This window comes from Asparagus officinalis, chromosome 4, assembly GCF_001876935.1.
Source record: "Asparagus officinalis chromosome 4, Aspof.V1, whole genome shotgun sequence".
In the NCBI taxonomy this organism is placed as follows: domain Eukaryota; kingdom Viridiplantae; phylum Streptophyta; class Magnoliopsida; order Asparagales; family Asparagaceae; genus Asparagus; species Asparagus officinalis.
This window is the reverse complement of record NC_033797.1, coordinates 98,554,293-98,581,600: the sequence shown is the minus strand read 5'-3', so window position 1 is coordinate 98,581,600 and position 27,308 is coordinate 98,554,293. Positions and strand designations below refer to the sequence as shown.

The following is a 27,308-nucleotide window of genomic DNA, read 5'->3' as shown; positions in this document are numbered from 1 at the left end:
AGTACATCGAGCGAAAAATCCAAACAAGGAACCCCTCATATATATACCATATGCTAACTAAATAGAACAAGTACATCGAGCGAAAAATCCAAACAAGGAACCCCTCATATATATACCATATGCTCCAATTACTTAGGAGATAAGTGATAATACTCTCATTTTAGTGTTAAGTATAAACATCACCATACATGTAAACAAGTCATACAAAAATTTAATTTACTAGATCAAACAGGCGTGGGTAGTCGCGCTGTATACCCTCCTCGTGCTCCCAAGAACCTCCTCAACTCCTTTCCGGTTTTGCTGAATTGCCACAAAGGAAAAACATCTTGTTTCTAAATATCTTGTCTTCCCTAGCAAGCATACAAACTTGGATTTCAATCGTAGTTAGATCATTCTAAAGCTAAATCTTCAGTGCGTTCATCATTCGCTGCTGCTCTACATCATGAAAGTGCTTCCTAAGCATATAAACATGAAATGCATTGTGTATACTGGACATCGATGCTAGAAGATCTAGTCTGTATGACACAACTTCAATGCTCTCCAAAATCTGATACGGTCCAATGTATCTCGGTGTAAGCTTTTTCTATCTCCCGAATTGCTAAACACCTTTCACATACGATACCTTCAGCCTAACCGAATCCAATCTGAAACTCTAAGGGTTTTCATCTCTTATTAGCATAGCTCTTTTGCCGACTCTAAACGGCTAGATCTGAAACTCTAAGGGTTTTCATCTCTTATTAGCATAGCTCTTTTGCCGACTCTAAACGGCTAGAATCCAATCTCTGGTCAATGTTACTTCCTCAGTAATCTGTCTCATAAGCTCTGGCCCAAGTATTAAACTCTTCTTCGGCTCTACCCAACATATAGGCGATCTGTAAGGCTTCCCGTACGATACTTCATACGGGGTCATACCGATAATTATTGTTCTAAACGAACTCTATCAATGAAATATGATCCTCCCAGCTACCTTGAAAATCAAATAACACAAGCCCGCAATTTGTTTTCCAACATCTGATTTACTCTCTCCGTCTGACAATCCGTCTCAATTTGATACTGTCGTATCTGGATCTCCACGAAGTTGAATAGTCTCCTGAATAAATATCCTCCTTGGAATAAAATGTGCTAACTTTATCAGTCTATCAACTATCACCCCAAACCGAATCATTCTCTTTCTTCGACTTCGATAACCCTACAATAAAGTCCATAGAAATGTCCGCCCACTTCTACTCCGAAATGGGTAAAGGCTGATGTGTTCCTGTCAGTCTTTGATGTTCCGCCTTTACTCACTGACAGATAAGATACTTAGCTACATACTCTGAAATCTTCCTACGCATATCACTCCATCCAAGAGTATCTCTTTAGGTCCTTTTACATCTTAGGGGTCTCTGGATGTACTGTGTACCGAGTACGATGTACTTCATCTAGCGACTCCCTCTTAAGCTCTGCATTGGCTGGCATAACCAACCTGTCCTTCATCTGTAGACTTCCATCTGCTCCAACGATCCAATCAGTCTTAGGCTCTTTGTAAATTTCCTCCTTTTGGATCTGAATTCAATAGTTTTCTAACTGAGTTCTGACAACTCTGACACTCCAAGCTGGCTGCACAAACATAGCTCCCTACAATGCACTGGTTCTACCAATCTCATGTATAAAATCACACTGGCTAAGGGTAAGAATATCTCAATACAACGAGCACCTCTAAGCCGAAACCCGATGTTGATGTTTCTTACTCAAGTCATCTGCTACGACATTTTCCTTCCCCAGATGATACTACCCGATGTTGATGTTTCTTACTCAAGTCATCTGCTACGACATTTTCCTTCCCCAGATGATACTGAATCACAGACTCGTAGTCCTTGATAAACTCAATTCACCTCCTTTGTCTCTGGTTGAGTTCCTTCTGAGAGAAAAGATACTTAAGACTCTGATGTCTATGAATAATTCAAACTGTACTTCATATAAGTAAAGTCTCCATGACTTCAGTGCAAATACCACTGCTGCTAACTCCAAGTCATAAGTGGAAATAGATCTGCTCATGTACTCTCAATTGCTGCGAGACATATGTTACTACTCTCTGAGTCTGCATCAAAACATCTCCTAACTATGCTAATGATGTATTTGTGTAGACCACAAATGTCCTGTCGTTGTTCGGAATAGTTAAAACTGGCGCTGTAGACAATTTAGCCTTCAAGGTATCAAAGGCCTTCTGGTACTCCATGCTCTAAATGAACTATACACCCTTCTTCGTAAGGCGTGTAAGTGGTGTCGAAATCTTCGAGTAGTCCTAGACAAACTTCCAATAATGACCGGCTAAACCCAAAAAGCTATGAATCTCTATCTTCGTCTTCGGCAGATTCCAAATCAAGAACTGCTAAAATCTTAGCCAGATCTATTGCTATGCCCTTTCTGCTGATGACGTGACCGAGAAATCTGATTTCTAAAAATCAAAACTCACATTCGCTGAACTTGACATATAACTGATGCTCCTGTAGAGTCTGCAAAGCTAACCGGAGATGCTGCTCGTGCTCTACCTCCGATCTCGAATAAATGAGGATGTCATCGATAAAAACTATCACGAACTGATCCAAGAAGGGATGGAAAACCCGGTTCATCAAATCCATGAATACAGCGGGTGCATTGGTCAACCCAAATGGTATGACAAAAAACTCAAATGATTCATATCGAATCAGGAAAACACGGCTTTGGGAAAATCCCTCTCCCGAACTCGCAACTACAATAACCCAAAACGAAGATCAGCCTTCGAGAAACATGCGCTTCGCGCAGCTGATCGAACAAGTCATAAATCCTAGGTAATGGGTACCTATTCCGGATAGGGACATTGTTCAACTCTTTATAATCAATACACAAACGCATACTGCCATCCTTCTTCTTCACGAAGAGAACTGGCGCTCCCCACGGAGAATGACTCCGATGAATAAAACCCTAAGCTAAAAACTCGTCCAACTGGGTCTAAAGCTCCCTCATCTCAGCTGGTGCCATGCGATAGGGTGCGCGGGATATCGGGGCTGTGCCTGATTGCAACTCAATACAGAACTCAATCTCTCACACATGAGGTAATCTAGGTATGTTCTGAAAGACATCCTGATACTCTGAGACAACTCTAGTCTCTAATAAATCAATACCCTGATCCCATCGCATCACCTCCTCGATGTACGCCAGAAATGACTCCGCAAAACGGTTGCCCTGGGAGGTTGCTACAATCATCTCGGACCCATCGGACGCTCGCAAATTGACCGTCTATGCAAAGCAGTCAATACTATCATGGTAGGAAGATAACCAATCCGTAAAATTTGACATCGACAACATGATCAACTCGATGTCTAACTCAGACTCATCTAGTTTGATGACACATCTCCTACAGATGGAAAGGACACCCCCTAGAGGGGTAGGCACTGATAATGAAAAATCTAAGGAATGCCACAAGCTAACACCCATCAACAAAGGTACGAAGGATAAGAGATAAACACATTTCATAAATCAAACTAGATCCGAACTGAAAATGAAATCATGAATAAAGCTCCGCTCGTACCCTGATCATGCGGTACAGCTGAATAGACTTTGCTGGATAGTGCAAATCTCCTGGATAATGCAAATCTAGCCTGCTGGCCCCTAAATCTTCAGATTAACAAGTAGTACTTCTATTTCCTCACTGCTGGCCGAAATTACGACTCTGAGATTGCCGACTACGACCTTTATCATGCTAGTTTCCTGCTGTGAACTGCTACAAGTTTTTTGCTATTTGTTCGACCTTGTTGTGATTGTAACATGTTTCTCCGAATCTCTGCGCTACTCCGACGCTCTCTAATCACATTGTGCTCCTTTCTTATCTTATCCTTGTTGCTGGGATAAAATCATTCTCCCGTTGTTAGGTTTCTCTAGATTTCCGCAATGGTTCTCTTGCCATTATCATTGTCACTATTCTAGATTTTGATTTCTTCCTTCACTATGGGTATATCTCCCTGCTTCACTTAGACTAGCGCTAATTGTTTGATGAAGAAATGACCTAAATTCTCCTAAATAGGTGATAATTACTATCTCGTCAAAAAAAATCTGGATGTTGTTGCTATCCTCTAGCGATGGTCCTCAATGCTGAATATATATTTGACTTCTGCTTGGTTCTTAGCCGATATTCAAGAAACTTTCATATACTCTTTCCCTTATAGGTTGCAATTGAAACTGGTGTGCCTTGAAATTTTGGTGCTCATATTGTCTGATATTTTTCTTATCCTTTCAGAGTTAAATCTCCTGCTCTGCGGCTCTATCAACAACTGATTGTGGTGGTGGTGTACTCATTGGTATTTTATCTTTACTTCCACGATGGGTACAACCGGTGGTGAATCTCTTGAAAGTGGTGTTGCTGACGGAAATAGATACACTTCTTGCTCCTTGATTGTTGTAAGATCTTGCTGCTAACAACACCATGAAGTCGGTCAAATACTGTGGAGCCTGTTGTGGCTCGGCTCTGCATGCCCAGCTCTCCAGGTATGAGTTTTACCTCGACCACATCCTCGTTTCGATATTTATAATATCAAAAGGAGAGCTTAATTTTCACAGTAAGTGAGATAGCAAAAATACATAAATATAATGTATCACAATATGAATTCATAACACATAGTATTCACATAAATACCTTCAATCAACATAAAATAGTTGTCACAAAATTTTTTTTTCTCAATTTTTGAGATATATGCATATATCGTCCTCACTCATACTAGGAAATCCTTACGGACTCTATACATGAATCCTAAAAAACTCTATCCTAGCTCCACGAATCGACACAGGATGATCCTAAGGATACTGGAACTAGAGCTCCGATACCAACTATGACGCCCCTGTTTTCACTCATGGCTGTAGTCCAATGTGAACCCAGAGATGTCAAACCTGCCATGCACCCACACTGTGCAATAACAAGTTTCACCAATCACAGTAATATCCTCTAGTGGGGTCAAATAAAAGCGTAGGTACAAAACAGGCAAAGAAGTACAATGACAATAATAGACATGATAAAGAGGATGATATCTCATAAATAAGGTCATGTCTCAATTGAAAATAACTGAAATACATTTGGAGTCTGCAATAACATACGATGTCTCAACATGAATCAAAATGGAAAGTCGAACTAAGGCTCATTGCCTTTACAAAATGGAAATGAACTCTGAATAAAATTTAAAACTACAGTGGAGCCTCTAATAAATCTCTCGGGATGGCGACTATACAAGAACTCCGTCATCCTACGGCTCTCCGGAACTCCGAGCTACCTGAAAGAGTATTTTTAAAAGAAAAAGAAACAACAACAAGAGCGTCAGAACGCTACAGCAAGATTACCTCCATCCGCCCCTAGGAAAAGGGCTACTAGGTGGAGTGAAGGCTCTATCTATTAAGCATAGTCTACCTAGATTTATTTTTCCCGTATCTAAGTAGGATTAACATTTAGAAACCTACAACACGAGACGTAGTACGTCGAGCGAAATAATCCAAACAAGGAAACCCTCATGTATATACCATAAGTCTCAAATTGTAGATATCTAAATTTTAATACCGAACTAAGAAAAGATAATCTAATGAAACCAACAATTAGAAATCCATAACACGAGACTGCTACATCGAGCGAAATAATCCAAACAAGGAAACCCTCATGTATATATCATAAGTCTCAAATTGTAGATATCTCTAATCATTGATCCCAACTAAGAAGTAAAAAAAAGACAGTAAAAGAAATAAGATATCAACACATCGTATTTATAATATCTTCCACTATCACTGGAGAGATAGAATAAAATACTAACACATAATTTTTGTATACTTTCAAAAGTAACATATCTCAGTCATATAGTTCAATGATAGGTCATATTCATAATCAGCATCTACCATACGTAAGCTATCAAGTAACTGTCTCAGTGCAATGGACTACCCTGTAGGTATACTAAACTGTGTACACGGATCATTAGTCTCATCGCGATCTCAGTGTGTAACATGAGTGCGGGACGGACTACCAAATAGGCATCCTAGAAATACAGATCACGAGCCTCATCGTACCCTAGTGTAGGATGGATGGCTAGATCAAGCCTCCTAAAATCCGACTCAATGGCCTGTACATATGGAATATCGACGCACTACCTCATGTAGTACTGAACTGAGCTCATCAACGATATCCACCTCATATAAATCTTTGTACCTCTGGCATGTCGATGCACTATCCCATATAATACTGAGCTATGATCATCAATAATAGTTACCTCATGTATAAACCATGTATATCTGGTGTGTCGACGTACTATTCCATATAGTACTAAGATGTGCTCATTAACGACATCCAACATGTATATGAACTATATCTAATTCAAATATGATCAAATTAAAATTCATCATAATCACCTTGGGATTATTAAATGTATAACATAACATATTCATGACTATATGTATGACATCAAGTGGCTCAAAACTCCGCAAACGCACCTCAAAACGGCGCAACACAGCTCCACAAAATGAGCAGGAAAAATAGACGTGATATCTGTTAGTAAAACAAACATATCTTTCTCTAGGAGAAATATTTTTACAAATAGTTTTCTGTTTTGAAAACTAGATTCACACATCTTTCAAATGACATAAGTTTGGTTCAGTTTGGAGTTCATTTGTTATCCTAAATCTCTAGTTAAACATTATATATATGCAGCCATTTTTCTACAGGATATGTTGTTAGTAAAAAGATCATATATTTCTCTATACAAATGATTTTTAAGAATGATTTTCTTTTTTGAAAACTAGAATCACACATCTTTCAAATGACATAAGTTTGGTTTAGTTTGGAGTTCATTTATTATCCCAAATCTCTAGTTAAACATTATATATGTGCAGCCGTTTTTCTACAGGATATGTTGTTAGTAAAAGATCATATCTTTCTCTATAGAAATGATTTTTAAAATTAGTCTTCTGTTTTAGAAACTAGATACACATATCTTTCATTTGGCACTGGTTTGGTTAAATTTGGACTTTATTTTTTATTTCGAAATCTCAGTTAAACATGATATAATTGCTGTAGTTTTCTGCAGAAAATATTTATTTAGTACACACTAGTACAAAATGGGTCTGTCCAAACGGTTCTAAGAACCGTTTGGACAAGTCAAAATAGCCCAAACGGTCAACACCGTTTGGGCTAATATATCCCAAACGGTTAAAACCGTTTGGGCATTTAAAAAATCCCAAACAGAGCTCCCAAACGGTTTAAACAGTTTGGGATATTTTAACCCAAACGGGTTCAACCGTTTGGGAGCAATATTAAGGTTTTTAAAAAATAATTTTGTAATTAATATTTTCTGACCCGCTTGTTCTCCCCAAACTTTTCAGGAGTGGCGCCCAAAATTTTCACCCAGGACCGGCAGCGCCAAATTTTCATCCCCAAATTAATATCTCAGCCCACCTTCAAATCCGCCTCCACCTCTTTCAAACCAAAAAAAAAAAATGCCCCCCTCTCCCAAAATCTAGGGTTTCTCTCGCTCTCTTGAGACCCCTTTTCTGGCTGCTCTCGCTCTTCTTCTTCCTCAATCCCCTCAATTTCTCAAGCGGACTCTGATTCTTCTCTCGTCGACGGTGACCAGATCCCCGATTCGTCACTTGAAGAAGTTTTGGAGAATCCCCAACTTCTCTGCTTCGTCTCCGGTGAGTATCAATAACTAATAGAACTTCGATTTGTGTCTACGTTTGAATTCTAGGTTAATTTGCTGGATTTGGTGGATTGGTAAAATTCTAGGTTAATTCTACGGTGACCAGATCCCCGATTCTAAGTTATTTTGTGAACCAGGTTCCCTTTCATTGCTTGTGAAATTTTCACTTGTGAGATTGATGTTATTTTGAAGACATTAGTAGAGGACGAAGAGGTAGCTGATTGACAATTGTTCTTGCAAATCCTCTGCTAATAATTATTTGATCTGTTCTACAGAATATATCACTTTCTAGCTACCCCACTAACTATTGTTTCACTTTGGCAGCTGATGGATCTGCTATTCTCCTTTCTTGAACCAAACCATACACACAATTCCTTATTGTCTGGATACTTCAGCAAGGTGACATGAAATTTCCATATTTTGTTTAAAAGATTACGTTGTTTAAACTTCTAAATAATAGTCTACAATTTTGTTACTCTAGGTGGTTGTATGCTTAATGTTAAGGAAGACAACATCACTTATGAAGTATGTTCAGGTAAGTTATTGACCCATGTGAGCTGCTTTTTTGAAAAACTATTTTCTTTCACAGCTTCAAATAATTATTTGATTTCCTTTTTAGCTTATTTCCTGTTTAAACCTGAATCTAGCTATATAAATATTTTAATTTTATGTTGATAATATTTGCACTTTCTTTTTATCTCTTGAAAAGTTATTTATCTTCGAATACACAAGGAGAAAACCACAAGCATTAAGTTCTTGATATTTTGTCTGTATGCTGTATTGATTATAATTGTTAGTTTTATAACCTTGTCTGTGCTACTTTTTTAACTTAGAATCAGTCATGTTTTGTATACCGACCATGTTGGTATTTACACATGCTTTGGGTTAAGTAGTATAAAGTTTTTGAACTTACAAACATATGTTATACATTCACGTCTTTCCATTTTGGAGTAAGGCTAGGTATTCAATCTGTACAATTCCTTTGTTTCACTTACAAACAGATGTTATACATTCACGTCTTTCCATTTTGGAGTAAGGCTAGGTATTCAATCTGTACAATTCACCTTTGTTTCACTTTATATACATTGAGGTTTGCCTTTTTTTATTATTACGGTGCACATATTTTTAATGTTAAATAAATTGCTTGTGGTTTCCTTGGTGCACCATGCTATTAAGATGACATTATTTTTAACGCTTGTGCTCTAACTGTTTGCAATTTCCACTGGTTGCTTTTGCCAGAATCAATTTTTTATATCAGGTCTTTCAGGAGATGATATTATAAAGAACCGCATTTTAGAAGCCCTATATAGGCGTATCACGCGCAGAGAAGGAAAAGAAGTGCTTTAGGGTTATTATAGTTATTCCACTGATACCTTGTTTCCAGGTAATTTTTCTTTTAACGTTGCCTTTTCTTGTTTTACAGAAGTATTTGTTCCCCTACCCTTTACAGAATATCCATTAACTCAGGGTGGCATTGATGATGGTGGCGCTGCAACTGTGAGGGCAATAATGCATTGGCAAATTTGTGAGGTTTGTTTTCGCAAAACATTTTTATGCGCAAATTTGTGAAATAACTTACATGGATCATGGAAATATATTTCAGTGTCTATCATAGATTCATATTACGTTTGAATGACATCTCTATGTTTTCCGACTGAAGATGAAGCACTTCCTAAATCACAACCTGAGGTTATTTAGTTGATAGTCGTGATTATGCCTTCCTCGTGCAGCCAGCAGTCTATGTTGCGGAAAGTGCGATAAGTTCTGGATCAGCAGGCACATCATCATTAGGAGCAGAGAACACTGCAGCCATCGCCGATTCGCCGCTGGTTTAGCTCTAATATCAGTCGCTGCAGCATCCTCAATTCTTCTCCAAGTCGGCAAAAATGCACCTCAAGTTCAGAGTACAGAGTACTCTGGACCTCCACTCAGTTACTATATCGGCAAGTTCAAGCCTGCAAGTATTGTAGAGGCTGCATTTATTTCTGAGCATCAGAGTTCTCCAACTGTAGAGGCTTCTGCTCCTTCCAAACCCGAGATTGCGTCGAATGTGCAGGCTGAAGGTGATGCAAGTGCAGCTCCTGAGGTCCAAGTTGAATTGAAGGTGGAGGGTGAAAGTTCAAGTGTTGAAAATGTTCCTTGACTGGATGGATCAAGCCACTCCTATATTATATTTTGGATGTATGAGTCATTTTGGATATTAGAAACATATATATAATATTGGATGCTTTTCATTGTGTATGTATATATAATATTGGATATTTAGCACTGTTGAGATATTTTGGTGTATGTATATATTTTTGATTTCAATGTGATATATTGAGAAATTATTGTGTGAGATGTGCATATTAAATATAAGTAGGTAGATATTTAAAATAGCTAAAATTAAAAAATGATAAAAATAAACGTTCCAAACGGGTGAAACCGTTTGGACAGAGTTTTGTCCAAACGGTTGAAACCGTTTGGACAAAACTCTGTCCAAATGGTTTCACCCGTTTGGGCATTTTTGACAACCCAAACGGTTGCAACCGTTTGGGAGACCGTTGGGGAAAACTCTTCCCCAACGGCTTCAGCCCAAACGGGTTTTTTACTCGCCCAAACGGTTGTAACCGTTTGGGACTGCATTTGTCCAAACGGTTACAACCGTTTGGACAGATCAGTTTTGTACTAGTGACATCTCTTAAATTTCTCATATATAAATGAAATTATAAAAAATCCTAATGATCATGATCATGATACTATCATAAACAGTAAAAAAAAATTACTAATCTAGCATTGGTTTATGTTTTAACATAAAAAATTTAACTTTTATCACATCATGTTAAGATTCAAGCATGAAAACACATATTCAACATCATATTAAACATCTAACTAGTTATTTAACTATGGGGAAGGGTTTGGATGAAGATAATCTTGCCTTAGACATCGTTCTAAGCTTCTAAAATAACCAGTAACCAAAACGAACTACAACCAAGCCGTTTTCCCCATCTACACGTTGATGATCTCGCCCTCGTGTCGATATTTGCTTCACAAAGCTCTCAAAATTCTCAACTTTAGGGCTAGGCATTCAGAGAGAGGAAGAGGGGCTGCTAGGGTTTGAAACTCTGATGTAAGGATATTAATTTTCATAAAAACACATGTTTATATATATGCAAACCTGAAATAAACCCGTTTGACCCGAACTAGGAATCCTAATCTGACTAGGAAAATGACCTTCGGTATTGTGACTATAACTTTCACGTTTGACCTCAGAATGAGGTGATCTAATACTTGTTGGAAATATCTTGAAGATACCTACAACTTTTGTCTTTTAAGTATTTCCAAATTCCAAATACATCTATGAGAAAAATATAAAATCTCTCCGCTGGTCATAAATTTCCAGATTTATACATCGAGCATGAATTGTGCATTTGCTCTTATATATATTCATATATACATTGAATTGATCTCAAACCAATTCCTAGCATACTCAAACATCATAATATGTTATTTATAAATATATAACATATTCATTATTATTTATCATAAAATATTCAAAATTTGAGGTTTTACAGATGTGATCCTCCCAACTACCCTAGAAATCCATAACGCACGCCAGCAACATATCCTCCAATACTTTGTTGACTCTCTTCGTCTGTCCGTGGGTGGAACACACTAGAATACGACAATTGGCTACTGAAAGAATTTTGGAAGCTCCTCTAGAAATGTAAAGGTAAAACTGAACCTCGGTTTAATACAATCATCTTTAGAACTCCATGTAGTCTCACGATCTCCTAAATGAATATCCTCGCATAAGTTTCTACTGTATAAGTCATCTTCACTAGACGATACCGAATCACAAACTCATAATCCTTGATAAATTCTAGAATACGATAAGGCCAAAAATCAAGTACTGCTTTTATGATGCGGCATAATTATGTACCAAAATTACAAGTGCACAATTTATCAAGTTATAGTATAAAAAGATATGGCATAATTATGTACCAAAATTACAAGTGCACAATTTATCAAGTTATAGTATAAAAAGATATCGATCCCATGAGGAAGGTGATTTTAAGAGATGGCACAATTTATCAAGTTATAGTATAAAAAGATATCGATCCCATGAGGAAGGTGATTTTAAGAGATTATTTAAAATGGGTCTTATGTTTTGTGTATGACAATTAGGAATAAAGAATAAGTGTGAATATGATGAGTGATTGTTATGAATATATGCAAAAGATAATAAATTAAAATTTAGAGGAGAGAATGAAGAATTAAGGAATAAATGAAATCTCAAGGCAAGAAAGATGAATGAATAAAATCAAGAAATAAAACCAAGAATGAAAAAAAAATTTAAGAAAGTCAAGATGGAGGATTTAAAAGAGGTAAGAAATCTAGAATATAATCCACTAACCAAATTTAATTACAAAATATAAACTATTCTCTTTTTATCATATTTCAACTTAGATTTATTAAGCATAGATTATCAAACAATTTAAGTAAAGTGTAACCTATCAAATTATCATCTAAGTTAAAATTACTATTCATGATAAGAACAACAACATGATAATAATCCTAGAATTCATAAGCATAACCTATCAAACCATTTAAGATAAGCATAGATTATCAAATTCTTCTTCTACCGATTAGTTCTCTAGTTGATTATCCTAAACATGAACATTTTAAGTGCAAGAGAATAATTCATACAATATAAAGAAAATTAGACTAGTTTTATACAATTCTAAGATTCCTACAAGAATTAAATTCACATCTTAAGAAATAAAAATAAGAAAAATAAGACTAATTACAAAAATAAAAAGAAAAGAAAAATCTAAACTATAAACAAGAAATAAATCTAATTACAAAGAAAATAAAAATCTAAACTACAAAATAAATTGCAGAAATTAAATACAAGAAAAATAAATCTACTCTACAAATTAAAGTGCAAAAAGAAATAAAAAAGACAAGAAAATAAATCTACACTACAAGCATGAATTTAAATCTAACTAATAAGCAATAATAAAGAAATTACTAAAAAGAAATAAAAGAGAAAATAAATGCAAACCTTTAAATTGCTCTTCATCTCCATCCTCATCATTCAACAAAGAGGAGAAAGAACAAATTTAAAGAGGAGAAAAATTATTTTTATTAATTACAACTAAAGTTACAATTTTTGGAAGGCCTTCTCAATTAAGAGTAGCCCTCCTCTCCAAAAAGAATTACAAAATTTTTCACACCACTAACCCCTCACTCTCTAGCCCTATTTATAGTAAACATCAGTGAATGAGAGCCATTGGATCGAAATCTTATCCAAAAACATCAATTTTTAGCCTTTTATTCGTAACAAACTGCCCAGTGTATCGATACCAGCATCGATAGGGGTATCGATGCTAGCATTGATACAGGCATCGATGCGGGCATCGATGCTGTAGGCGTATAAAACTGTTTATAGGTCCCTTAACACAGCTCGGCACGACGATTCGACAAACCAACGAACCATCAGGTGACGTATCTAAACACGAGCGTTAATCCGCAACACTGAAGCCAAGTGACACACAACGAAGCGGATTAACGAGGCGACGAGGCTAACGAACCGCACGCAAACAATGGAATAAATCCACTCGCGTGCGGAATCAAGCTAACGGTTCTGTGAGTCAACGAGTCATCCAACTGCATAACGGATTCGAACTCGAACACCGAAGCGGGTTTACTGCCAAATCAGGATCCGGACTGCCAAATCAGGACCCGGACTGCCAAATCAGAGTTCAGATCAACGACGAAACTCGGATAAACCGATAAACCGCGAAACCGGACAACGGACACAACGACGAACACCCGGCCAAAACCAAGCCACCCAAGGGTGGCTCGGCCCAAGGGTGGCTCGGCCATGGCCGAGCCACCCAGGGGTGGCTCGGTGGCCGAGCCACACTCAGATCTGGGCCCAGATCTGGGCCCAGATCCGCTTTCAGAGGCTATAAATAGAGGAGTAAGAGCTCATTTTCGAGGGGTTGGAACTTTTGGAGCCGAAACTCTGCTGGATTGAGAACTGAACTTTGGAGTTTTTGAAGCTTTGAAGACATAGCTTTTCAGATCTGGTTCTTGGCGAGCGTCCATGTCAGATAAGGCAGGAGTTCGAGAGAGAGATCAGATCTGAGATCTACACGACTATCCTCCGGATCAAAACTTGGTTTTTGATCCCGAGAAGAGTATCGATTTCGCTTGGTCGATTTCGATTACTAAAGGCTATTATTTCCTTGGCGAAATAGTACCCCCGGCTGTTATTTCCTTCGTGAAATAGCACCCGTCATACCGTGTAGATCCGACCGGATCAAGATCGCGCGATGGTCCACGGATTAACCCCGGCGCAGGCGAAGAACCCACAAAAGCGAGAGACCGCAAAACAGGATCTCGCGATTCGTTCGACATAAAAGAAAAGTTGTAATTTTCATTTTCTTTTGATTTTGTTGTAACCGGATCTTATAAAAAGACCGGATCTTTTGTAACAGAAAAACTGTTACTTGAGAAAGCAATGACTTCAATGTCATCCTCGTCCGGATCCACCTCCCCCCGCAAGTCCAAGAAGTTCTCCTCCAGGAGAAAAGTCCGTTGGTATGAAGAAGTATAGAATGCCAACGAAGATCTCACCCCAATTGATGCCGAAGTTGCATCGGGTGAAGTTCCACCAACCTCCAACCAGGTCAAATCCGTTCCCGCCAATGCCTCCGCCATTGAAGGCGTAGCGACTCTCTCAAAGAGAGCTCGCCAGAGGCGACGTCAACGCCTGGTGCGGCAACTCGCAAAAGCGATGGAGTCCACGAATGGAATCCGCTACAACGCGAATCTAAAGAACAGGAGAGGCAAACAGCCTCAACAAACAATGAATGGCAGCTCCTCCAAGCCGCCAACGAACGAATGGATCCGTGTCAAACGGAATCGTTCCACACTTAATGAGCGCATTCGCAAGCGCCGCGCACTGTCAGCGGAAGCACGGGCTCAAGTCCAGGAAGACCGCAGGAGATTACAGAAGGAGGTGACGAAGAAGCCGCCACCAACCCGCCAAGTCTGGAGGCCGAAGTCTGAAGCGGCGATTCAGGCTAAAGAGCAACCTTTGCAGCCTTCAACCTCCGGCGAACCACTCTAAATCGCCGATAATTCCCATGGCTACTCCGGGAGATCATGCAGAATCATCCCGATGAAAGAAGCCAGTTTTGGAGCGCCTCGGTCCACTTCCCGATGGACGATGCAAAGCTCCAGTTCAAGAACGTTTGGGCCCGATAAAGAAGCCCCAAACGACTCAACATGCTGGGGGTCGCCGCCACCTTCAACATGACAAGGAGATCAAGGCAGCTAAGTGCACTAATTTGCGCATTGAAGTCCAGGAGCCCACTGAGAACTCACGCCCACAAAGGCATGTTTCGAGGCGCGTGACTTTTGAAAGCCCAAAGAAGGCAGTTCACCCTCAGAAGGAAACGTTATCGTCTGATGACGATAGCGTTATACCTGAGAAGTCGTGCCAACACACGATAGGTTACTCCGATCTTTAAGCAGACGAGTTGTACTATCGTGTTGGGGGTACGAGTAAAACCAGGAAAAGGAGTCCTCGAGAATTAGAAACTCAATGCCCCTGTTCCAAACTCATTTGGGCAATATTGTCTGAGTGCAACTGCACCAATACAATCCCCAAGAGAATTTCTGTTTTCGAAAGGCTCAGTACCGAAACGCCAAAACCAAGGCCTAGGCGTTTCTGACGAAGGAGAGCGGTGGTTGAAGATGGGGAATTTCCGAGGGTCACCACTAATATGACCAGCAAAGGGATATCGGCACGGGATAATCTCGAGTCGATTCTGAAAGCACCCCGGCGTATAACCCGTTTGCAGTCTGGAACCATCAAATGAGCAACTTATGGTAGGATTCGGACAAGATTACCTTCAGAAGATGAAGAATCAGATGCCGGCTCGGCGGTCGCATCAGATAATACGGTATCCAGCGAGGGACAACCCCGCGAGTCACTTATGATAAGTGCAGAACAAGTGGCCAAGATGCTTGAAGAGGCCATAGCTAAACAACAGGAGAGCTTCAGGTTCGAAATGCAGATGGCCATGCAGAACATGAGAGAAATGCATGACCAACAAATCCAAGCATTGACAAACCAGCAAGGCAAACCAAGTCGTCGTAACCAGGTTAATCAGGAAGATGAAGACACAAATGCGAATGAAGCTCATAATGCCAATAATCCTCCCATCAATGCAGGGGGTGGTAACGAGAATGCTAGCGAAAACACAAGTGAAAGCCTGAAGATTAAAAACCTCGAGAGCAAAATCAATACGTTGATTTCCGCTCAAGAGATGAAGAAGACGGGCATTCCTTGTCCATACCCAAGAGAATGGGAATCAATCCCATATCCGGCGAAGTTCAATCTTATTAACTTCACGCCGTTTAATGGGATGGGTTCACCCACTCAGCATTTTATTTACTTCAAATCACACATTGGGGTTATCTCTGGTAATGAGCCTCTGATGGTACGGTCCTTCATTGGCACTCTTCGTGGATCCGCCTTCGATTGGTATCGTCACCTCAAGCCAGGAAGCGTGAATAGCTGGGACGACATGGAGACTAAATTCTTCGCTAACTTCTTCGACGACAACACCGAGATATCCATCGGGTCGTTGCTTGACGAGAAACAGAAAGACGGGGAATTGGTTGACACCTTCGTCAAAAGGTTTCGGAACAAGGCGATGAACTGTCGGGACCCGATCACTGAGGAGTTCATTCTCCAGACTTGCCACAACAACCTCGCATTGGACGTGTTGGAAGCAATGGGGACAGCACCGTCCAAAACATGGAAGGATTTGAAGGTCCGAGGAGAGCAAGCCGAGCAATTCCTCAGAAGGAAGAAGGCGGAAAGAGGCCAACAGGCGACGAATGCTCCGCAACAGAACTTCGTCCCACGAGGGAAAGGTAAGGCACATGCTAATGCAGTTGATGCTAATCAAACTTTCCAATTGCAACCTCAGCAACAGCCGCAGCAACAAGCACCACAATAATCTCGGGGGCAATGGCAACAACGGCCTCAGAAGCAGAAATCTTCGGAGCCGAGGTTTCCTAAAGTGTACTCCTTCAAAGATGACGAAGTTCCCGGCATCTTTAAGTACCTATTGGAGAATAACAAAATCCAGCTGCCGACGATCGTGGATCAATAAGGGGCTAGCAAAGTGACGGATCCGAAGTATTGCGCATACCATAGAGCGGTCCATCACCCTACCAAGTCGTGCTACCATCTCAAGGATAAGATCCAGTCGTTAATTGATGTAGGCGTCATAACCCCGAAGCCGTCCAAGAATGTTGGAGCAAATGTGGTTTCAATCAGCTTTGGATCGGTGCCCACAGCATGGTTCAAACCAGAACGCATCACCAAAGTAGGAATGAAGATGGTGAATGATGACCCACATGGACAGCGCCAAAAAGGACTTGTGCCACACACAGCCCCAAACGGCGAAATCCTCTGGGTTCATCCCGATCTAATTGAAGGCGATCAATGGACGACTTCCTCGACCAAAAAGGGTAAAGGCAAGTCCTGCAATGCTACCTCCGCGATCTTCGAAGAGGATGGTAATGAAGCTCCTACCTTCCCGCTCTCCGAAGAAGAACAAGAAGTCTTTGCCACTAGAAGCGGAAATGAATATCACTTCAACTACCCATCACCTAGTGATCAGTTAGCTGAGCAGGGGGTGACTAAACGGGGACCAGCCAAAACCCTCACGGAGCTGGGTGTGATTACGACTCCTAGACCGGTTGAAGAAGCTCGATGACAGCCGGTTGATAAACAGAAAGAAAAGAGGCCCCAGGAAGTTCAAAATCCGAAGCAGTCTCGTTTCAATCATCCGATTGGAAGAGATAAACCGGAAAGCTTGAACACTCCGCACGTCTTCGATATTATGGCTCAACTGGCTAACATTCCAGCGCGAATAACATTGTATGAGTTGCTACGATTGTCCAAAGAAACAAAGGAAGCCTTGCAAGAAGCCTTGGCCAATTCAGAAGTGTTCCTTACTCGGATCAAGCCGGCAATTGAAGGACCAGAACCGTTAATTCAACACTGCAATATAGCGGCTAAAAACCTTCCCTGCATTACCTTCACCAAAGAGGATATGCAGACGAAGAATTCAAACCATGATCGACCCCTATATTTCATTGGGTACATTGGCTCCAGCAAAGTCAACCGAATCCAAGTGGATCCGGGTTCTGCTGTGAGTATTATGCCGCTTCGCTTGATGCATATCCTCAGCATTCTAGTTAGTAAGTTGGCGTCCACAGGCACTGTTATCTATGGGTTCAATACTAGCGGGTCAAGACCCTTGGGTAAGATCCGGGTAAAGTGTCAAATGGGAGATTTGAAGACAGAAGTCACATGTTATGTGATCGATGCTGAGACTTTATATAACTTACTATTGGGTCGGCCTTGGATCCATAGTAACGTTATAATCCCCTCCACTCTCTATCAGTGTTTGAAATATGTTGACACTGATAATAAGGTTAGGACAGTGGTCGCGGATAAGCAACCATTCAAAGGGTATGAGAACTATTTTACTGATTTTCTCCTTTATGGTAACGAATCCGATACAGAATCATCGGCCCATGGCACGGATAGCGGAGAAGAAGCTGATACCGAAGCTGGATTTGATTACAACAGAGGTTATGTTTTAAACGATATTGTACCCTTTGTAATCAACCTTGACGATGAACAATCGTCAGAGGGCAGTTGTAACTGGCAACTTGCCAATAATGAAATAAATAATGATTTAGAGTACTCCCTGTCTCTTGATGATGTGATAAAAGAATTGTATGATAATCCCGGATTTATATGCGCCGCTTCGATCGTCCTATGTAGCAAAGAAGCGCCTCCAGCATTCTTTCGGAACAACCCTGGTCATTCCTACCAAAATAGGAGGCGAAAGAGAAGTGATTTACGGTAAAGGAGAGGGTTTTCCATTACCAGATCATTTCTTAAGGGAAGATGAGAATGATGACAAACCTGGTCAGCATTTATCTAAGTATAGTCTGGAAGCGCGCAAGCTCATGGAAAAACAGGGATATGATTTCACACTCGGATAAGGTTTATACTTCGATCGAGGTCCTCGTATTCCAGCCAAAGCGGCATATGTACCAAAAGGGAAACCGGACGATTACTATAAATACAGACGAGGGTTAGGGTATGAATCTTCTTCAGAAGACGAATGTTGCTGGTTAATCAATAACCAATTATCTGGGCAATACAAAGATGGATACCCGTCAGATTCTTCGGAATGGGATTCCGATACAAGTCTGGGGGAAGCATTCAAAGACCTAATGGCAAACATGGCTACAGCTGATCCGTCCACAATGGAGAACAATGATCAAATGCCAACATGGGAAGACCCGTGGGTTCATCACCTGAACATGCAGTATGGTGATAGGTTCGAACAGAGGGAACCCCCCACTGAAGATAAAATAATCCAAGTTAACATGGGTGACGAGGCCAACCCAAAGCCTATATTCATCAGCGATAGTCTTCCCCCGAATGAGAAGGAGGAATTAATTGCTCTCATCAGGGAATATATTGACGTCTTCGCTTGGAACTATGAAGATATGCCAGGACTCGACCCCAATGTGGCAATGCACCGCTTCGATATCAAGTCGGATGCCAAACTTGTCAAACAACAGCAAAGACGGTTTCGTCTATAGATTATGGAAGCCATCGAGGCAGAGGTTAAGAAATTGATCGAATCAGGATTTATCCGAGAGGAACAACATCCAGACTGGTTAGCCAATATTGTTCCAGTCATGAAGAAGAACGGTAAAATCAGGATTTGCATTGATTTCAGGGACCTGAATACGGCATGTCCAAAAGACGACTTTCCTCTCCCAATCACAGATGTCATTATCGACAATACATACGGATTTGAGATAATGTCTTTTATGGATGGTTTTTCAGGATATAACCAAATCAAGATGCACCCAGATGACGAGAAGCATACAGCGTTCAGAACGCCCCTTGGTGTCTTTTGCTACACGGTGATGCCTTTCGGTCTAAAGAATGCAGGCGCCACGTACCAGCGAGCAATGACTAAGATTTTCCAAGAACATCTCAGGAAAACAGTCGAATGCTACGTTGATGATTTGGTTGTAAAAAGCCGCAAAAAAGAAGATCACATCAAGGACTTGAAGACGATGTTCGATCTCATGCGGAGTCATCAATTGAAAATGAACCCCACTAAATCCTTCCTTGGAATGTCCAGCGGAAAATTCTTTGGATTCGTCGTCACCACTAAAGATATACATATCGATCGTGATAAGGTAAAGGCGATACATGAACTGCAACCCCCTAGAAATCTAAGAGAGCTAAGAGGATTACAAGGGCGTTTAGCTTACATCCGGCGGTTCATCTCAAATCTTTCTGGGAAGTGCCAACCATTCTCTAAGCTAAACAAGAAATGTGTGTTATTTATTTGGGACGACGCCTGCCAAAAAGCATTCGAAGATATCAAAACATATCTGACGAATCCTCCTGTTCTCGTCGCACCAAAATCAGGTAGACCGTTCTTGATTTACCTCAAGGCGATGAACCACTCAATAAGTGCCTTACTAGCACAAGACGATGATAATGGTCACGAACAGGCAGTCTATTACCTAAGTCGGACTTTGATAGGCGCCGAGTCTCGATATCCGATGATTGAGAAAGAATGCCTCGCATTGATATTCGCAATGCAAAAGATGCGGCATTACTTGGTTGGACATACGATTTACGTCATTTCTAACGTTAATCCAGTACAGGTATTTATAACACAACCGGCCTCTAGGAATTGGCGGTTAGCGAAGTGGGCCCTTCTCTTGTCCCAATATGATTTGCACTTCAAACAGCAGAAGTCGATCAAAGGACAAGCGATTTGTGATCTTTTGGCGGCAAACCCGACAACGGATACGGCAGAAGTATATGATGACTTGCCGGATGAAACCCACGAGGTTAACACTACGTCGCACCAATAAGTATGGAAATTATATTTTGATGGTGCTTCGAGGGTAGTTAATAGGGCAATAACCCCCGGAGGTTCTACAGTTTCCTCCAGAGTTGGAGTTGTCTTAATTTCCCCGGGGAAGCATGTGATGCCTCGGGTTTATTCACTGACTAGTCAGTGTTCCAATAACGTAGCCGAGTACAACACGCTTCTCATTGGACTCAGTTTTGCCAAGGAGCTGGGGGTCAAATATCTCGAAGCTTTTGGGGATTCCCAATTAATAGCCAACCAAGTTCGTGGAGAGTATGAAGTCAGGAACCAAGACCTGATCCCGTACCACCAGGAGGCCTTCAAAATGGCAGATTCTTTTGAAGAATTCTTTATTGAATACATCCCTCGTCTTCAGAACGCTTATGCGGATGCACTGGCAGCGCTAGCGGTATCACTTGCGTAGCCTCCCGAAACTGAACTATTAGTCACAGTAAGGACACATCAACTCTGCATACCCATATACGATATGGATACTGAAGAAGAAGATGATAAAAACATAAGCGCCAAGGAGGTAAATTCAACTCAAATTGGGTCTGAGTCCCGAGATTGGCGTTTTCCTATCATTGACTACGTCCAATATGGTATTTTGCCAGAGGATGTAAAAGAAAGGGAATCAATCCGCCGAAGAGCACCAAGATTCTTCTATAATACCGAGACCCATACATTATACCGTAGAGGGTACGATGGTTTGTTACTCCGATGCCTTTCGAACAAACACGAAGGAGAATGTGGTGCGCATCAACCTGGTCCCAAGCTGTATGATCGCATCAGGAGAATGGGATATTTTTGGCCAACAATGGTTCGTGACGCAATCGAATACGCCCGAGAGTGTCATGCTTGTCAAGTACATGCAAATTATATGCACCAACCACCGGAGCATTTACACACGTCAACCACGTCTTGGCCGTTTGAGACATGGGGTATGGACATTGTCGGTCCTATTTTCCCCCCTTCAGTCAAAGGTGATCGATTCATTCTCGCAATCACGGATTACTTTTCAAAGTGGGCTGAAGCGATTCCGCTTAGAGAAGTAAAGACGAACAACATCATCAACTTCATCAAACATCATGTCATATACCGACACGGCGTGCCAAGACGGATCATTCATGACAATGGTCAACAGTTCATAAGCAATGCCTTCGTCAGGTTTTGTGACAAGTTCAAAATTCAAGATGTTTCGTCAACAGCTTACTATCCCGCTGTGAATGGATTAGCTGAGGCGTTTAACAAGATGATTATTAAAATCCAGTCAAAGCTCGTGAAGACCAATAAACGAGACTGGGATGATAAACTCGGTGAAGCACTATGGGCTTATCGTACCACCATACGCACACCTACGGGAGCTACCCTATATTCGTTGGTATACGGATGTGAAGCTGTGTTACCATTGGAGATCCAAATCCCATCTCTTCGGATCGCCCTCGCGACTGAGATGACGACAGAAGAACAACATCAGAAACGTTTCGAAGAACTCGAAAGGTTGGATGAAAAGTGCTTGGAAGCTCAACAACACATTGAGTTTTATCAAGCCAGAATATCTAGGGCTTTTAACAAAAGAGTCCGACAGAGAAGCTTCAAGGAAGGAGATCTGGTCCTCGCTGCTCGCCGAGCGATAATCGTCAACTCCAAGAAGAAAGGTAAATTTGAACCCAAATGGGAAGGACCGTTTGTGATAGACACAGTCTACTCAAACGGCGCATATCGCCTGATTACTCAAGAAGGCGCTAGGCAATTAATGCCAATAAATGGGAAGTTCCTGAAAAAGTACTATCCCTAGTACATTTAGGATAACCCATTTACCGGGAAGTTCCTTGAAGAATATTACACTTAATATTCTAGAGGATAACCCAAAATCATTTTCACCACCAAAATCCCTCACTGATCAATTTCAATTGACAGTGAGTCCACCAAAAGTGTCTTTCTGGCCCTCTTGACTCTTTCCATGAACAAGAGGTCCACTTTCAGTTCAGAGACCCCTTTCGATAAACGAAAGAACTCCCTTCATTTTCTCTTTGGTTAAGCCTTCTCATGGTTATAACCGAAGTTGAAATTTCACTTCGATAAACGAAAAAACTCATCTTCAGATTAGATAACCAATCCTATAAAAGGTAAGTTTATCTAGATTTTCCAGATTCTCGGAGTGGAGATCCCACTTCTAGTTTCTTTTGCGCTGGAAATAGAATATAAAATTTTTCCTTTCCAGAATCAAGGAATAGAATATAAAATTCTTCCTTCCTTGTATTCGGGTTCGCCTTCACCCTAAAAGAAGACCGGGAAATAGAATATAAAATTCTTCCTTTCCCGCACCGATCTTTTCCAAGAATTTAACAATCTAGGATTCATCCTAGGAAGTTTATCCCGAATCCTAAGTAGGGATAAGTCTGCGCCTAATACACGCTGCCGGTTTAGTCTTTCTCCGTAGAAAAAGACACCAGAGTTCGATTCTGGGGTATTCTATCCCGAAGCCTAAGTAGGGATAAACCAGCGTCTAATACACGTTGCTAGGTAGCCTATTCCCGTAACAATGGCGAAGTCTACGTATTCGGAGTCGTAGCAGCGAGTCTAAGGGAGTTCATTCCGTTAGCACAACGTCACATGCGAAACGGATTTAGACAATCCGCATACTAGCCCGACTCAAACGGTAGCCGGTAAAGGCTTATCAAACCCGTTGAAGGCTGAGGGTTGGCCAAAAATCCTAAAATCAATACCTAACACGTGTCGCCGGGTAGCCTATTCCCGTAACAAATGGTAAAGCCTATGTATTCAACATCATAGCACAAAGTCTCAGAGAATTCATTCTCTTAGCACAACGTTACATGCGGAACGGATTTAGACAATTCTGCATGCTAGCTCGACTCAAACGGTAGTCGGTAAAGGGGTCAATCATTTCAAACAGAATGAGGAATCATAATAAAGATAAAGATAAAAACCAGTTCCATTAAGAGAATCAAAAGTCAAAGTATTCAGCAAATGAAATCATACATCAAGCCCATGGCTAAAAATCTGCTGACTAAACTTAGACAGCTTCTCATCATAAGCTTGCCTAAGCTCATCCTGCAACTCAGCTCTGATGGACTCTTTAGTGGAGGCTAAAGTCTTCACAGCAATCTCCTCCGTCTCAACCAGCTTTTGCTTCAGGGATTTCAACTCATCGGATAAAGCAGTGTGGGCTTGCTGATCCTGTATCTTCGTCATCTGAAGAATACTCAAAGTCTCCTCTTCTTCACGGAGTTCTCTTCTGAGCTGCTCTATCTTGGTCTCACAAGAGGTAATAGAAAAATCAAGCTTGTCGAGTGAAGATGATCTAGTAGCAAGGTTGGCCTCAACTCGGTCTACCCGATCCCGCTGCACCTGAATCTCGAGCTCGGCGAAAATCTGAGTATCGCGCCATGTCTGTAAGCGAGCATCCAAATGGGCAGCAATGAATGAAGAAGCACCTGCATCCCGGAGCTCACGAAACATCTGAAGCTCGTGCTCTAGACAATCAAGGTCATCAACTATAGCCTTCGCCAGATCCGGGTATCCTGCATTCCTTGAATTTATTCTAGAATCAAGGAAAGGTTTAAACTGGTGAAGGAAAAGTCCGCCGTGGAAGAGTTTGCCAATCATAGCATTCACGAAGGAGAAGAAGGAGCGGACTTCTATGCAGATGACGATCTTCTCAGGGTCATTGTCTGATAACAACTCCTTCACAAGGACATGAAGCCGAGAAGAAAGCCCTATACAAAAAAGGAGAAATCCGTCAAAAGCCTTAATGAGGAAATAAATGACATTTCTCAGTTGCTTAATTTATACCTCCTTCCCCTTGAGTCACTGGGGGTAGTGGAGGTGTAACGGCTGTGGATGTATCAACTGGTGTAGTTGGTCTCACAGCCGGCTCAACAGGATCAGTCTCGACAAAAGCTCCTGTTAAACACAAAACAGAATGCTCAAATGCATCATATTATAGCTGCATTAGTCAAAATTGGCTAGTCCTATAATTAACTTGAGAAGAGGCACGTACCTTCAGAAGAACCATCCTCGGGATTCTTAGGGAGTGTAGACTCAGGAAACATATCTTCAGGCATCTGGTCATCAATCTGAGGAGAGCCATACATGAAGTGGAGCATAGGAGTGTCCACAAGCAAACCTTCCTCGTCAAAATCATCAGTCGAGAAATCTGACACAAGAGAATATAAGTGCAAAAGAAGAATAAAGAGACTACGACCAATGGAAATGAATTACCTCTTATGGGTGTGTGGGCCTCTCTATTCCCAAAATCCACGTTTGCCTCCTGCAATTTGTCTAAAAGAGCAAGAAGCATAGAGACAATTAGGAAATGCACGAATTCTGAATCGTTCAACTCCTTTGTGTGCCATCTAAAGGGTACATTGTCAATGGTAGATGTACCTGGATTCGCTGAATCGGGTCCTACATTGATGATCTCCCTAACGTCGGCAGCTTCTGCATGCTTTTCTACCTGGTATGGTGAGTCGGGCTCACCAGAAAATACACAATCATGAGGAGCAGGATCAGGACTCATCTCGCTATCCCCACGCTCTCCTACATAGAGATGGAAAAGCGTGAGTCGAAGTTCTGAATGATCAAGAGGATGATCTATAGGGTAGACATTACCTCCGTCGCTAGCGGGATCATCACCAGACAAACCCATCTCAGATGCTCGTGAATCTGCATGCGGCTTGTGGGCTAATCTCTTCCGCCTAGCAGTGGGGACAACAATCGGAGGTCTTGCCTGGGAAAAAGGACGGAATTCTTCATCCTTGTCAGCTGCGGTCCCTGAAACATCAAACAACTGTCAAGATTAATAATTCTGGAAGACAGACGGAAAGAATAGGTAGCTAACCTCGCTCGAAACTGTCCTCGTAATCTTCAAGATCTCCGCCCGAAGCCTCATCAGCAGAATGGAAGATCTTCTTTCCCTCTTCGTCAATCCGACGAGTCTTGCTCCGTGTCCTCTGTGACCGAGCATTTTCCCGAATCACAAACCCTAACCCTCATATGCAATCCCACAAATTCATGTACTAAATTAAACATGAAATATGCCAAAATTATGGAGGATTTACCTGAGGAAAAGCTCGAGGATCCGACAAAAAATTAGATCTTGAAAGAGGCTCGAACCACGTGCTCGAGGGGTCTGAGAGAAATTTTTATATGAAGATTTTTGAAGGATTTTTCAGTCTAAGATCAAGAGGAAGGGTGGATCTAATGCAAATATGAAGGTTTGAAGGAGAACGGATGCACGAGGGAAGAGAAAAATCAAAAAGAGGGGGAGATGGTGGCCGGCCCTAGAGGAGGAGAAAAAGAGCTCTTTTTATAGTGAACTAGCCTTGAACCAGACCGGACCAAGTTGAACCAGACCAGACCAGTCTAAATCAGTTCAAAGGAGGCTGAACCAGGCCAAACCAGGTTGAACCAGGCCAAACCAGACTGAACCAGACCAGACCAGGATGAACTAGTCTGAACCAGTCTTGAACCAGTTCTGAACCAGCCTTGAACCAGATTGAACCAGTTTGAACCAGATTTGAACCAGAATTCAAATTGAAGCTGAATCGAGTATCGAAATGACTTCAAATCGACCGAGGGTTCAGTCCCTTGTCTATTTTCTCCTCTCCCACACATTCGGAAGGGTCAGAAGATTTTTTGAGCCTAAATACTACCTTTTTTGGGTCATTATTAGGCTGGTTCGGCTCATTCGGACATGAAAATACTCCAATAAGGTATACGAGTATAAACTATTCCCTATTTTTGGTTGAGAAGTTTCTGGAGAATATTTTTCTAAAAATATTCTTAAGGATAACTCAACAATACTCCAATAAGATGTATGAGTATAAGCTATGTCAAACGCCGGACAACGCGTTACAAATGAAGACTCAACGCCAACAATCAATGGTCGTTTCTATGTTGAAACAACAAACAAGAGCTAAAAATCAGAAAATCAGGAATCGACTTCAAGTTCAAAATTCTGACAACGGTCAGACAATAAATGCAGCACCGGAACCCTTACAGACATTCGACAAAGCACCGAATAGCCTGAAGGATTGAAGGAATCAAGAACAGAAGCCATTCCAAGGTCCCGTTACACCGACTGAAGGTTGGGACAATCATATCCAAAGTATTCCAGACTCTTCTATAAAAGAACGAGGCTGAAATACTTTGGAGGGGGTATCTGTAGGCGTATAAAACTGCCTATAGGTCCCTGAACACAGCTCGGCACGGTGATTCGACAAACCAACGAAACATCGGGCGATGTATCCAAGCGTGATCATTAGACCGCAACATCGAAGCTAAGTAAGATGCGACGAAGCAGATTAACGAGGCGACAAGGTTAAACACCAAAGCGGATTTACTGCCAAATCAGGATCCGGACTGTCAAATCTGGGTTCAGATCAATGGCGAAGCTCGGACAAACCGATAAATCACAAAAACGGACAACGGACACAACGGCAAAAGCCCGGCCAAAAGACGAGTCACTCGGGCAGATCTGGGCCCAGATCTGAGCCCAGATCCGCTTTCAGTGCCTATAAATAGAGGATGAAGGGCTCATTGTTTGAGGTTGGAACTTTTTGAGGCGAAACTCTGCTGGATTGAGAGCTAACTTTGG

The 27,308-nt window shown here is 41.2% G+C and overlaps 1 protein-coding gene and 1 long non-coding RNA gene across 2 annotated transcripts; both read left to right on the top strand.

Moving 5' to 3' along the window:
• Nucleotides 7,396–9,392, top strand: LOC109837893. Its single transcript, XR_002246477.1, has 6 exons — nt 7,396–7,677; nt 7,820–7,895; nt 8,007–8,081; nt 8,164–8,217; nt 8,922–9,066; nt 9,150–9,392. It is a non-coding gene; the product is annotated as an uncharacterized LOC109837893 (long non-coding RNA).
• On the top strand, nt 9,406–9,959 carry LOC109839074 (the record flags this gene model as incomplete). The annotated part of the gene is made up of 1 exon (XM_020407508.1): nt 9,406–9,959. A coding segment is annotated over one exon (420 nt), but the record flags the coding sequence as incomplete, so codon positions are not given.